We start from the raw sequence: 15,402 nt of genomic DNA on the forward strand, positions 1-15,402 counted from the left end.
ACTCGGATTGTACTCGCTAGAATTTAGGAGATTGAGGGGGGATCTTATAGAAACTTACAAAATTCTTAAGGGATTGGACAGGCTAGATGCAGGAAGATTGTTCCCGATGTTGGGGAAGTCCAGGACAAGGGGTCACATCTTAAGGATGGAGGGGAAATCCTTTAGAACCGAGATGAGAAAAACATTTTTCATGCAGAGAGTGGTGAATCTCTGGAACTCTCTGCCACAGAAGGTAGTTGAGGCCACAAAATTGCTGGAGGAACTCAGCGGGTGCAGCAGCATCTATGGAGCGAAGGATTTCCTTCGCTCCATAGATGCTGCTGCACCCGCTGAGTTCCTCCAGCAATTTTGTGTACCTTCGATATTCCAGCATCTGCAGTTCCCTTTTGAACAGGTAGTTGAGGCCAGTTCATTGGCTATATTTAAGAAGGAGTTAGATGTGGCCCTTGTGGCTAGAGGGATCAGGGGGTATGGAGAGAAGGCAGGTACAGGATACTGAGTTGGATGATCAGCCATGATCATATTGAATGGCGGTGCAGGCTCGAAGGGCCGAATTGCCTACTCCTGCACCTATTTTCTATGTTTCTATGTTTCTATGTTTCTATGTACCGAGGTGTTCAACACAGCAGACAGTTCGGGCTGCTGGACATTGAGGATTGTCTGGCCCTATCCATGGCAACAAGATCCCCCCACGAACTCCCCCTTGGTTGGACATTCCGACAACATCCCCTCAATCCCACATAAAGCTATTTGAGAAAACTAACTCGATTGATGTGTTTCATTGTGTAGCAAGGATCTGCAAATGCTGGTTTAAACCGAAGATAGACACAAAATGCTGGAGTACCTCAGCGGGACAGGCAGCATCTCTGGAGAGAAGAAACGGGTAACATTTCGGGTCAAGACCCTTCTTTAAACTTAGCGTGGAACAGGCCCTTCTGCCCACCGAGTCCATGCCAACCATACCCGAGCACTATCCGACTCGCTAGGGACTATTTACAATCTTTATTGAAGCCAATATATAGATTATGTGTACTTTTTAAGTGTATTGCTGTTGCAAAATTCATTTTATGAAATTACACTTGCCGAGAATTGGTTGGATAACCACCAATTCACCTTATCTCACTGGGCCACTGCCAGTTAATACCAAGAACATGCTGCTTTGCCTCAGGCTGAGAAAAGGTTAAAATCTAACTACCCGCTATCTCAGGATGGAATTGTAAACATTTCCAAGAATTGCAAACTCATGAGTAGACCAACGCATCTCAGTGTAATTTGAGACTGTACAGGATGTGTTGAAATTCTTAGATCGTGGGTTACAACATAAATGTACTGTAAAGGGGCACAATCCTATTTTACAATAAAACGCACTTTTAATATTCTTTGGAAAATTGCCAATATTATCCCGCAGCACCAGGAGGGAGCAAAGCAGAATAGTGGGAACTATCGTCTGACTTCAGTGCGATTTTAGAGTCCATCATAAAGGATGTTAGACGCAAAAAGCTGGAGTAATTCAGCAGGACAGGCGGCATCTCTGGAGAGAAGAAACGGGTAACATTTCGGGTCAAGACCCTTCTTTAAACTTAGCGTGGAACAGGCCCTTCTGCCCACCGAGTCCGTGCCAAACATACCCGAGCACTATCCGACTCGCTAGGGACTATTTACAATCTTTATTGAAGCCAATTAACCTACAAACCTGTACGTCTTTAGAGTGTGGGAGGAAACCGGTTCGCCTCTGAAGGATCTATGAAGGGAATGGTCCAATAGGCAAGAATGATGGCTTGAATAAATCCAAGACAGGAAGTGCAGAGTTCTTACCCTGAGAGACAGAGATAGACAGAGCGCAATATGAAGATGTTTAAGTGAGGGAGAAAATGAGTCTGAAGAAGGGTCTCAACCTGAAACGTCACCCATTGCTACTCTCCAGAGATGCTGCCTGTCCCGCTGAGTTACTCCGGCTTTTTGTATCTACGTATCTTCTGATGCTTCATTGTTGGTTCTAAAGAAGTCGCTGCGATGAGGTGGTCTTCGTCTTGCTTATGGCATGCACAGCCTACAGTTGTATATAAAGGGGAGTCGTCCAGGCCAGGTCAGCATCAGTTACTGGGTGGATGGCTTCGATGCCCCCAGGGAAAAGCCTCAGTGGGCAGTCATTCACGATGTGTGGGATGGTCTGGTCCAGATGTCCGCAGTCGCAAGCAGGGCTATGCAGGTGATGGTGATGAAGCCGAATTTTTGTTAAAAATATAAGAAAATATTAAATTGGCTTCTGGGCTAGCTTACAGCTTATATTTAGTCTCAAATTAGGCTTGCCTCAGGTTGCGGGTGTGTGAGATAATAAATCCTATAACATTGTCTCCCAAGTGACAAGCAGAGAGGAGCTAGTCATCTCTTTGGAGTAAGATGCCGTAAACCAAATGGCCAATGTTTTTAGTATATCTTGTACCATGTAAACAAAATGCCTTTGATGTGATGCATTCTGTGGAAACCTTTTCCTGTACCTCTGACCATGACTAATGTCCGTGGAATGTGCTAAGGGGCCAAACAAACCCTATTTAATGCAATGTAATTCTGTTGTTCAGAGAAGTGGACGGAGGATGGTCAAGTGTCTGTATTGGTCACTTGACTGGAGTTCTCCCTCGCTTCCATCGGCCGATAATAAGGAAAGTGTTGAACTGGTCTACCAAACAGTTTGTGTGGTGTCTGTTTATTAAGAAGCGAACCTGTTTAGTTGTTAAGAAAAGTAGCTTTTTCAATGGGCTGTTCTTGCATTGAGGGTGGGGAATCTTGTTCAGGGTTAGCCATTGCTTGTAATGGAGGTCAAAACCCGGTGGGAGATTGCAAACTTTGTGTGGTCCATCCTGTTTCGACTAATGCAATCAACCCGATGTGCACAAACAAATAAATAGTGACCAGACTCTATACTTTTTTTTTTTGGTGTGTCTAATGTTAGCTTAGGTGTGACTTTGGTGTGACTTGGTGTGTCTTGGTGTGTCTTGTGTGGGGGGTGGTGGGGAGGGGAAAGAGGGTAACTGCTTTCATTGATGGAGAGACCACTTTTTCCACGTCGCCTCCCTCGCGGCCTAACACCATGGATTGGAGCGGCCTTTCCCGGAGTTGGGCCTGGAGCATCAGCAGCAGGCATAGCGCGGACTTTCCATATAACCATATAACAATTACAGCATGGAAACAGGCCATCTCGGCCCTACAAGTCTGTGCCGAACAATTATTTTCCCCTAGTCCCATCTACCTGCACTCAGACCATAACCCTCCATTCATTTCCCATCCATATACCTATCCAATTTATTTTTAAATGATAAAATCGAACCTGCCTCCACCACTTCCACTGGAAACTCATTCCACACCGCTACCACTCTCTGAGTAAAGAAGTTCCCCCTCATGTTACCCCTAAACTTCTGTCCCTTAATTCTGAAATTAAGTGGAGTGGGCGAACCCTTGCCGGGGGTCACCAGAGAGGAGTGCTCCGATTGCTGGGCTGGTGACTTTGGTATCATGGGGCTGTGGTCTGCGGAGCTTCTAGCCATGGGCGGGGCATGGACTTCCCATCCGGAGCCTAGGATCCCTCGCTGGGGATCATCAGAGAAGAGCTCCAACCACCGGCCTGTGGCCTATAACATCCTGAAGTCGCGGTCTACGGAGCTTCTAGCCGCAGACGGGGCATGGACTTCCCTTCCGGAGTCTGGGATCCCTTGACGGGGATCACCGGGGAAGAGCTCTGTCCACTGGCCTGCGGCATGTGGCATCTTGAAGCCGCATTCTCCAGTAGGAAAGTGCCGATTCGGGACTTCCAAGCCGCGGAGTGTGTTCAACCGTCCCGACGTTGGAGTTTTGATCATCCCGAGGATAGGGCCTGTACATCGGGCCATCCATAGCGGCGACTACGGAGGGTTCATGTCCCCGACCAAAGGTGAACAAAGGAGGAGGACTGACTGAACTTTGTTGCCTTCCACCACAGTGAGGAATGCTGTGGTGGATGTTTGTGTTAAATTCTATTGTATACTAGACCAAGTGCAGACCCATTGGGTCTGTTCCCCCAACGTGCGGTTGTGGGGGGGGGAGGCGGCATGCAGCGTCACACACACTAACTATCCCCCCCCCCCCGCACTCACGCTAATTACCCCCCTTGATATTATATTAATATTATTAACTTGCTCCTTTTACCCCATAACCACCCTATCTACTGACGCATAGCCCCAACTTGCAGTCACATCTAGAGAGGGGGGGGGAGAGAGGAGAGGGGGGGAGAGGAGAGAGGAGAGGGGGGAGAGAGGAGAGGGGGGGAGAGAAGAGAGGGGGGGAGAGAGGAGAGGAGGGGAGAGGAGGGGAGAGGAAAGGGGGAGGAGAGGAGAGGGGGGGAGAGGGGAGGGGGGAGAGAGGAGAGGGGGGGAGAGAGGAGAGGGGGGAGGAGAGAGGAGAGGGGGGGAGAGGAGAGGGAGAGGAGAGGAGGGGAGAGGAGGGGAGAGGATAGGGGGGGGGAGAGCAGAGGGGGGGAGAGGAGAGGGAGGGAGAGGAGAGGGGGGGAGAGGAGAAGGGGGGGAGAGAGAGTGCCTTTTTATTTCCACCCAAACCCCCCAAACAACCATTTGCAGGCAGTGCTTTTTTGCTTTAACCATATTTTCATTTTCAAACCACATTAAGGGTACTTACTCAGTTTTGTGAACATATGTTCAGTGTTATTCACAGCTTAGAGAAACGTGACCTTCTGCCTTCCTCCAGCTTGCAGACTAATTGAGGCACACCACTTCCTGGTTTTATAGTCCATTCCCCCTGCCGCCAGCGGGGGCAGCAGAGAGAATGGGGAATTTTGTAAAATCATTAATATCTCTGTCATTTTTTATCGACTGGAAAAATCCTCGGCACACATGTGGCGGAGGGGAGCTCTGAGCGAGGTGGCCAAAAATTACAGCCGTAGGTTGCGGCGTTCTCGGAAATCGCAGCACAGATCGCCAAAACCCTCGCTGGCGGAGCGCAGAAGGTTAAGGGGGGACTTGATAGAGGTCTTTAAAATGATGAGAGGGATAGACAGAGTTGATGTGATCAAGCGTTTCCCTTTGAGAATAGGGAAGATTCAAACAAGAGGACATGACTTCAAAATTAAGGGACAGAAGTTTAGGGGTAACATGAGGGGGAACTTCTTTACTCAGAGAGTGGTAGCGGTGTGGAATGAGCTTCCAGTGGAAGTGGTGGCGGCAGGTTCGTTGGTATCATTTAAGAATAAATTGGATAGGCATATGGATGAGAAGGGAATGGAGGGTTATGGTATGAGTGCAGGCAGGTGGGACTAAGGGAAAATAATTGTTCGGCGCGGACTTGTAGGGCCGAGATGGCCTGTTTCCGTGCTGTAATTGTTATATGGTTATATGGTTATAAACTGGTCAAGACTTTTAGTAATATATAAATTATGTGTACTTTTTAAGTGTATTGCTGTTGGAAAATTCATTTTATGAAATTACACTTCCCGAGAATTGGTTGGATAACCACCAATTCACCTTATCTCACTGGGCCACTGCCAGTCAATACCAAGAATATGCTGCTTTGCCTCAGGCTGAGAAAAGGTTAAACTACCCGCTCTCTCAGGATGGAATTGTAAACATTTCCAAGAATTGCAAACTCATGAGTAGACCAACGCATCTCAGTGTAATTTGAGACTGTATAGGTTGAAATTCTTAGATCGTGGGTTACAACACAAAATGCACTGTAAAGGGGCACAATCCTATTTTACAATAAAACGCACTTTTAATATTCTTTGGAAAATTGCCAATATTATCCCGCAGCACAAGAAGGGAGCAAAGCAAAATAGTGGGAACTATCGTCTGACTTCAGTGCGATTTTAGAGTCCATCATAAAGGATGTTAGACGCAAAAAGCTGGAGTAATTCAGCAGGACAGGCGGCATCTCTGGAGAGAAGGAAGGGGTGACGTTTCGTGTTCAGACTCTTCTTTCCATAAAGGATGAGGTTACGAGAAAGTTCACGATGAAATGTGCCAAAGTCAGCATGGTTTTGTGAAGGGGAGATCTTGCCTAATTAATCTGCTGGAATTCTTTGAAGAAGGAAATAGGCAGACAGACAATGGAGAGTCAGTGGGTGGTGTTTATCTCGATTTTCCGAAAGTATTTGATAAGGTGCCACAAACGTGGGTGTTAAGGAGGATGAGAGCCCATGATATCAAAGGGCAGATTATTTTTAGACATACAGCATGGAATAGGCCCTTCGGCCCACCGAGTCTGCACCAACCAGCTATCCCTGCACCTTAACACTATCCTGCAATTTGGTAGAAGGAATAACGGCATAGACTATTTTCTAAATGGGGAGAGAATCGAGAAATCAGAGGTGCAAAGTAACTTGGGAGTGCAGAATTACCAAAAGGTTAATCTGCAAATCGAATTGGTAGTAAAGAAGGCAAATGTAATGCTAGCATTTATTTTGAGAGGGCTTGTATACAAAAACAGGGGTGCAATGCTGAGGTTCTATAAGGTGTAGGTCTGGCCGCATTTGGAATATTGTGAGCAATTTTGGGCATCAATGTGAAGTAAGCGCTGGCCCAGGAGAGGGTCCAGAGGAGGTTTACAAGAATGATCGCAGGAATGAGTAGGCTAACATATGTTGAGCGTTTGAAGGTACTGGGCCTGTACTCACTGGAGTTTAGAGGAATGAGGGGGGAATCTCATTGAAACATACCGAATAGTGAAAGGCTTCGATAGAGTGGAGGTGGAGAGGATGTTTCCACTAGTTTCCACCAGAGGTCACAGCCTCAGAATTAAAGGACGTTCCTTTGGGAAGGAGATGAGGAGAAATGTCTTTAGTCAGAAGGAGGTGAATCTGTGGAATTATTTGCCACACAAGGCTGTGGAGGCCAAGTCAATGGATATTTTGAAGGCAGAGAGATAGGTTCTTGATTAGTATGGGTGTCAAGAGTTATGGGGAGAAGGCAGGAGAATGGGGTTAGGAGGGAGAGATAGATCAGCCATGATTGAATGGCGGAGTAGATTTGATTGTCCAAGTGGCCTAATTCTGCTCCTATCACTTATGACATGACATTTTGATCTTTGGCATGAGATCCCAAAAGGTCTTAGAATCCTACAAATCTTCCTTTTTCTCTGCAAATCTGGTTCATGGAGAAATACTTAAATATCCTGCAACACAACATGCCATACTTGAGAAGCATTTCACATGCGGTGATCTGTGGAGTTCAGAAGTGAAAGCTAGTTGTGAAAAACATGTAACTTCAGCACCAAGTAACTCAGTGGGTCAGGCACCATCTCTGGAGTACATGGATAGGTGCTGTTTCAGGTCATGTAAGTCTGAAGAGGGTTCCCAATCCAAAACATTGCCTACCCTTGTCCTCGAGAGTTGCTGATGCTGTTGGCAGGTACAAGACTTTGGTGAGACCACATTTAGAATATTGTCTTCATTTTTGGGCACCATGTTACAGGAGAGATGTTGTCAAGCTTGAAAGGGTTCAGAAAATATTTACCAGGATGTTGCCAAGACTTGGGGTACTGAGCTATAAGGAGAGGTTCAGGAGGTCAGGATTTTAATCCTTGGAGCAGAGGAGGATGAGAGGTGATCATATAGAGGTGTACAAAATCATGAGAATAATTGATTAGGTAAACGCCTTTTGCCCAGAGTAGGGGATTCGAGAACTAGAGGACATAGGTTTAAGGTGAGGGGGAAAAGATTTAATGGAAATCTGAGTGCTAACATTTTCACACAAAGGGTGGTGGGTGTATGGAACGAGCTGCCGGAGGAGGTAGTTGAGGCAGGTGCTATCGCAACTTTTAAGAAACATTTTGACAGGTACATGGATAGGATGGGTTTTGAGGGATATAGGCCTAATGCAGGCAGGTGGGACTAATGCAGATGGGACATGTTGGTCAGTGTGGGCAAGTTGGGCCGAAGGGCCTGTTTCCACGCTGTATCACTCCATGACTCTATGATCTGCTGAGTTGCTCCTGCACTTGGGATAATACGCAAGATTCCAGCATCTGCAGTTGCTTGAGTCTGCATTAAGGAAGGAGCTCTCAACAGCAACGTCCTCTACCCAACTATCTTCAGCTGCTTCGTGAAAGACCCGTCTCCACATCATATCATGAATTGCTGGTAGGGACATGGATCCAGATCCATTCACAGCTCTTCAAGGTATGCACAACATTCAGGCTTGGGTTGATGGATGTAAGATACTGACAGATTTTAAAACAACCATTGCAGAAAAGACTCTAAGGACAGATTTTTCCCCTTCACCTTAAACCTTTGTCCTCTGGTCCACAATTCACCTACTCTGGGCAAGAGAGTCTGTGCATCTACCTGATCTATTCCTCCTACGATTTTATACACCTCCATAAAATCACCCCTCATCCACCTGCGCTCCAAGGAATATGGCCCTAACCAACTCAACCTGTCCCTCGAGCCCCAGCAATATCCTTGTAAATCTTCTCTGTACCCTTTCCAGCTTGACAACATCTTTCCTATAACATGGTACCCAGAACTGAACACAAACTCTAAAAGCAGCCTCACCAATGTCTTATGTAACTGCAACATGACCTCCAAATTTCTATACTCAGTACTCTGACTGATGAAGGGCAATGTGTCAAAAGCCTTTTTGACCACCCGATCTACCAGCGACTTGGCCTTCAAAGAACCATGCACTCCTAGATGCCTCTGCTATGCAACACTCCCCAGAGCCCTACCTTCCCCTGTGTGTCATGCCCATGTTAGACTTTCCAAAATGCAACAGCTCATATTTCTCTGTCAAAAAACATTTCCAGGTTGCCACTCACTCGGATGATTCATGATTTGTGCTCACTAAGAATGTTAAACAATTACAGCCAACCACTGGATAAACCGGTCTCGCAGGAGAGTCAAAGGACAAGAGGTAAACAAAGACGCTGGCTGTTTCATGGTGACAGGTTTAGCGTCTCAATTACATCAAAGTTACATCAAAACCATGGCTGATTGATCTTTCCCTCTCAACCCCATTCTCCTGCCTTCTGTGGAATTCATTGCCAAAGGTGACCTTTGAGGCCAAGTTGAGAATGGAAAGAAGAGAAACAATGGGAAAGTCTGGATGGCCATGGCAGAAAGAGCTGAGGCATTCAGCAAAGTGGTCATCTAGTCTGGATTTAGTTTAGTTTAGTTTAGTTTAGTTTAGATTAGTTTAGTTTAGAGATACAGCGCGGAAACAAGCCCTTCGGCCCACCGAGTCCACACCGACCAGCGATCCCGGCACATTAACATTATCCTACACACTCTAGGGACAATTTTAAACAAACAAATTAACCTGCAAACCTTTGGAGTGTGGGAGGAAATCGAAGATCTCAGAGAAAACCCATGCAGGTCACGGGGAGAACATATAAACCCCATACAGACAAGCACTCATAGTGAGGAAGGATTGAACTTGGGTCTCTGGCGCAGTAAGGCAGTAGCTCTACCGCTACTCCACCGTGCCGCCCTCTGTGTTTGGGTATTAGTCATCCTTGCGGCACCACTGACTAGAAACGTCATTAGCCAAGCACAAAAATAATGTGGCCACAAGACCGAGGCCAGAGGGTATAACCCCAAAGTGAATCACTTCCTGACTCCTCAAATACATGTTTTTTTTCTTCCTTCCTGGCCAATCCCTCAGGGTCAACGAGTTGCTTCCACTCACGTGTTGAGGGTCCTGAGGAGGATGATAAGGCCAATGTGGGAATGTGAACTCTTCCACGTAAGGACAGAATTACTCACCAAACCAAAAATATTCTTTCCACCATCTGCAGGGCATGGTTCTGAAGAGTATGGAACCATGGCCACACATGTGAAGTGTGGTGGAACCATCATCACGAATCTGGGGTGTGACGGAACCCTGTCCACACATCTGGAATTTGGTGGAATCCTGTCCACACATCTGTAGTGTGATGGAACCCTGTCCACAGAGTGAGATTGAACCATCTTCACACATCTGGAATGTGATAGAACCCTGTCCACACATCTGGAGTGAGATGGAAGCATCTTTACACATCTGTAGCTCGATGGAAACATGACCACACATCTGCAGTGTGATGGAACCATTTTTATGCATCTCGATTGAGAAAGAACCCTGCCCACACAGCTGGAGTGAGATGGACCCCTGCCCACGCATCTGGAGTTTAATGGAATACTAGTGTGTAATGAGTGGGAGAGTGGGATAAGATGGAAGTAGTGTAAATGGGTAATCGATGGTTGGCATGGACTCGGTGGACTGAAGGGCCTTTTTCCATGCTGTATCTCTAAAACTAACTCAGTTGCATCTTTCCTGTCTCTTTCATGTTCTGCCATGTTTGTGAATTTAGTCATTACTGCATCGTAGGATGCCTGGTATATTGTGCACTGCAAGTAAGCCAATGAAGGATTCATCTGTCTAGTCACATGGAAATGCAGATGCCGGTTTACTAAAAAAAGGCACAGAGTGCTGGAGTAGCTCAGTGGGTCGGGCAGCTTCTCTGGATCCCTTATACAATAATACGCTCGATACAGAACGGTCTGAAGAAGGGTCCCACACCAAAACATTGCTTATCCATGTTCTCCACAGATGCTGCCTGGCCATAAGACATATGAGCAGAATTAGGCCATTCGGCCCATTGAGTTTGCTCCGTCATTTGATCGTGGCTGATCTATTTTTCCCTCTTGGCCCCATTTTCCTGCCTTCTCCCGGTAACCTTTGACGGCCTTACTTATCAATCTCTGCTTTAAAAATACCCAATGACTTGGTCTCCACTGCCGTCTGTGGTAATATTGAGTTACTTGGGCACTTTGTGGCTTAACCTGTGTGTATTGTTGTATAAGGGATCTATGTTGGTCAGTACAGAGGGCATTCTCAGGGACAGAGGGATGAAGGGCTTGTTTCCATGCTGTATCTCTAAACTAAACTAAACTAAACTAAAATAAACCAAAGTAAATGTGCTGCCTGGCCCACTGAGATACTCCTGCACTTTGTGTTTTGGTCAAGACTCCAGCATCAGCCACCTCTTGTGTCTATCTGCAGCAGTATCTCAAGGCTCTTCAAGTCAAAATTCCTTTTATATATCTTGCATGTTCCACATTAGGAATTAATGCACACTAGGAACTGCAGATGCTTAATTACAAAAAAACCCACAAGATGTTGGAGTTACTCAACGGGTCAGCCAGCACCTGTGGAGGGAGTGGACATGCATTGTTTCAGGTCGGGGTCCTTCTTCAGACTGACTGTTGTAGGGGAGGGGGGGAAAGCTGGTAAAGTGGCGTCATTTACAATTAGACAATTTGAATGCACATTGTACTCAAAGAACTTTGGAGTTCTTGTGGGCGGTATAGTGGCGCAGCAATAGAGTTGCTCAAGTTGATGCTACAGCACCAGAGACCCAGGTTCGATCCTAACCACTGGTGCTGTCTGTAGGGTCTCCTTGTGACCTGGGAAAACGAGTGCTCCGGTTTCCTCCCACACTCCAATAATGGCTAATGTAGGCTAATTGGCTTGGTTAAAATTGTAAATTGACCCTAGAGTGTGAAGGATAGTGTTAGTGTGCGGGGATCGCTGGTCGGTGCCGACTTGGTGGGCCGAAGGGCCAGTTTCTGCATCGTATCTCGAAACTAAACTAAATTGCAGACTGTGGGAGACAAACCTCTCTTACTCACGCTGTCTTGGCAAGGCCAGCAGCATTCTCAGAGATGAGTCACATCCTGGCAATTCCCTCTTCACCCCTCAGGCAACAAGTACAGAAGAGTGAAAAAGCAGAGCTTCCGGGACTGTTTCTTCTCAGCTATCATCTGGCAACTGAATTATCCGAGCACAACCAGAGAGCTGTCCTGAACTACTATCTAAGGTAGGCAAAAATACTGGAGAAACTCAGTGGGTGAAGCAACACCTATGGAGCGAATGGACCTCACCTGCTGAGTTTCTGCAGCATTTTTGTCGACCTTCAATTTTTCCATCATCTGCAGTTCTTTCTTGAACTACTATCTACCTCTTTTGTGACCCTCAGAATATCTTTATCACCAGGGGCACCGGGGAGATGGCCAGCCCTGCCGGCAGTCTGTTCGTTTTTTTCATCTTTTTGTTATTTTTAGTGTTTGTTAAAAGTTTGATTTAACGTACTTTGGATTGTTTTATGTGGGGGAGGGGGGGGGGGGGGGGGGGGGGGGATCGGGGGAAACTTGTTTTCAAGTTTCTTACCTTCCCGGAGATGTAATCAATTTTCGGATCACATTCTCCGGGCTCTGCGGCCTACCATCGCTGGAGCTGGAAGCCTCCTCGAACTGTCGTGAGTCCCACCGCGGGGCACGGACTTAACATCGGAGCGGATCCCTTGCCTGGGATCGCTCCCACCGTGGTCTGCGGACTTACCATCAAGGGCTCGCAGTCTCGGAAGAGGCTAGTCGGGAGCTCCAATGCCGCAGAAGGTTCGACCAGCCCCGACGCGAGGTTTGATCGCCTGGCGCGGGGGAGCTGACAACCCCCCGATGCGGGAGCTGAACGCCTCGATGCAGAGGGCCCGAACGCCACCGGCTACAGGAGTCAAGATCATCCCGTTAACGGGGGCTCGAGGCCCCCGACCAAGGATGAACACAAGGGAAGGACTTGAACTTTATTTCACCTTCAATCACAGTGAGGAATGCGTAGGAGTCACTGTGGTGGATGTTCATGTTAAATGTGTTTACTGGCTTTATCTTACACTAAACGTGATTCCTTTATCCTGTATCTATACACTGTAAATGGCTTGATTGTAATCATGGGGTGGAAGATTGCAACCTTCCCTGTTTCGACTAATGCAATCAACTCTACGTGCACAAACGGAAGATCAAATAGAACAAGTTGTCCAACAACGTTAGGCTGTGCATGCCACATGAAAGAAGAAGATTGTAATCATGTGTTGTCTTTATGCTGATGGGGCAGTACATGACAAAAGCTTTTCACTCCACCTCAGTGCACGTGACAATAAACTAAACTAAACACATCCCCAGCGACCAAGAGTTTAGCGTCTTGGTTCCCGACAGCCTTAACTGTTACAGTTAAAACAGAAAGAAGCCTCACCTTGTAGATGGCGTGTGGTTGGTGCAATAATGTTTCCACTGCTTGTTGTAGGTAAACGGGGCTGAGCATCCGAACCTTGGAAGGATCCAAGTTGTTTATCGAGGCTGGCTTTCTCCAGAATCCATTCACTATCTGGCGGGCAAAATCAACACAAATTGAGAAGGGATGATCATCCACTTGACTACATAATGATGTTTTGTTTAGAGATGCAACATGGAAACAGGCCCTTTGGCCCAACGAGTCCACGCCAGCCATCCATCATTCGCAGTGCTGCCAACTCTCACGCATTGAGCGTGAGAGTCACGCATTTCACAAAATTCTCACGCTCTCATGCTGATCACAAATTTCTCACACTCAAAAATCTGCAGGTGCTGGAAGTTCAAAATAAAGAGGCGAGTAGAAACCATGAGGGGGAAAGTTTAGTAGTTTAGTTTCTCCTGTGTAGATGGTGTGATAAGTGAGACATAGCGGTGGACCCAGCACCGACCCCCCACCCCCCACCGAGGTACCACTCACACCTCAACACTGTCACCTCCAGCGGCTCTGTGTCCATTGGCCGCTCTGTCCACCACACCCCATGGAGATTTAACCCCAGCTCAGGGCCAGGAGCAGACCGGGTGAGTGGGGGCGTCGGTGCCGCCTCCGGAGCCGCGGGGATGAATCTCGGGCTAAGGCTCCGCTCCGATGCCTGGCCCCCGGGTCACTGACCCTCACCTCCCCCGGACCCCAGCTGGACACAAAGTACCTGGGCCGGCCCGCATTCCCGGGGGGGGAAGCTACGGGGGAGGGGGGGGGAGAGGGAAATGCTCCCCAGGCAACGCCAAGTCTCCGCTCACTCCGGATGTTGTCTCCGCTTCACTGGCACACACTCACACACACACACACAGGCACACACATGGTTTAAAGGGATATAGGCCATATGCGGATCAATGGGACTAGTTTAGATGGGGCATCTTGATCTGCTTGAACAAGTTGGGTTGAATGCTGTAAGACTATGACACATTGTAGAAAGGGTGCAATTGCTCTGGAGAGGATCCAGGGGCAATTTATGAAGATGTTGGCTGGAATTTTTTTTTCACTTTGAAGAAAGATTTGATAACTGGGATTGTATTCTCTGCAGCAGCAGAGGTGAAGAAAAAACTTAGCTGAGGTGAATAATATTATGAGAATAGTTTCGCTTATCAAAGAGTGTAGGAAGGAACTGTAGATTCTGGTTTAAACTGAAGATTGACACTAAAAGCTAGAAAAACTCAGCAGTACAGGCAGCATCTCTGGAAAAAAAAGAATGGGTGATGTTTTGGGTCGAGACCTTCAGACTGAAGAGGTGGAAAACCAGCCATAAAACTCAATGACTGGAGATATGTGTTATCCAACTAAGGGCAGAAATCAGAATCATGTGTTCATCTTTATTGACGTGACACCATAATAAATATATTACAGAAAAAATAATTTAATGAGGTGGCACGGTGGCGCAGCGGTAGAGTTGCTGCCTTACTATCACATGGGTTTTCTCTGGATATCCCGGTTTCTCCCACATCCGAAAGAAGTGCAGGTTTGTAGGTTAATTGACTTGTGTAAATTGTCCCTTGCGTGTAGGATGGAACTGGTGTATGATAGATTGTTGGTGTGGACTTGGTGGGCTGAAGGGCCTGTTTCCATATATATGTTTTACATATATATCTTAATTTCATTGAACCATATACGATTGAATATGTGATATTATTTTTGTTTCTATAGTCAAAGGGTAAGGTTGATAGATTTATTTGTGCAGAATAGTGAAGGAAGTCCGACTTGCCTTGTTTCTCCGTTTCTTTCTCTATATATATGCATAACAGCATGAATTATAATCTGATTTCCATATATGAATATAATTCATGTGCTGCACCAGTTGATCAGAGCCTGGCTCTATTGTGGAATGTAATTAGGAATGTAATTTAGCCTAACCTTATTCATACCTAATCCAATTTATGTTCTATGTTCTCCCACTTTCTCATCATGTCAGGGGGATTTCTTTTTATTTACAGAGGCCAATTAACCTACAATTCGTTGGGATGTGAGAGGAAACCAGAGCACCCAGAAGAAACCCACATTTTTAATTTTAGAGATACAGAATGGAAATAGGCTCCTCGGCCTACCGTCTCCACGACGACCATCGATCACCCTAGTTCTATGTTATCCTACACACTAGGGGCAATTTACAGAACCCAATTAACCTACACACCTGCACGTCTTTGGAATGTGGTAGAAAACCAGAGCACCGGAGAAAATCCAACCTGTCACAGGGAGAACGTGCAAACTCCACACAGTCAGCACCCAAAGTCAGGAGCTAACCTGTGTCTCTAGCTCTGTGAGACAGCAG

General features: G+C 46.7%; 1 protein-coding gene across 9 annotated transcripts in view; it reads right to left on the reverse strand.

Annotated features, from left to right (window-relative positions):
* The window catches only part of st3gal4 (ST3 beta-galactoside alpha-2,3-sialyltransferase 4), a 142,233-nt gene that overhangs the window by 18,672 nt on the left and 108,159 nt on the right, over positions 1-15,402 (reverse strand). For all 9 annotated transcript variants that reach the window (XM_033049568.1, XM_033049572.1, XM_033049571.1 and 6 more), the window contains one exon: positions 13,044-13,175. In XM_033049568.1, the coding sequence (XP_032905459.1) occupies positions 13,044-13,175 (132 nt within the window). The remainder of the gene's footprint in view (positions 1-13,043; positions 13,176-15,402) is intronic.

Source organism: Amblyraja radiata, chromosome 33 (genome assembly GCF_010909765.2).
Source record: "Amblyraja radiata isolate CabotCenter1 chromosome 33, sAmbRad1.1.pri, whole genome shotgun sequence".
NCBI lineage: Eukaryota > Metazoa > Chordata > Chondrichthyes > Rajiformes > Rajidae > Amblyraja > Amblyraja radiata.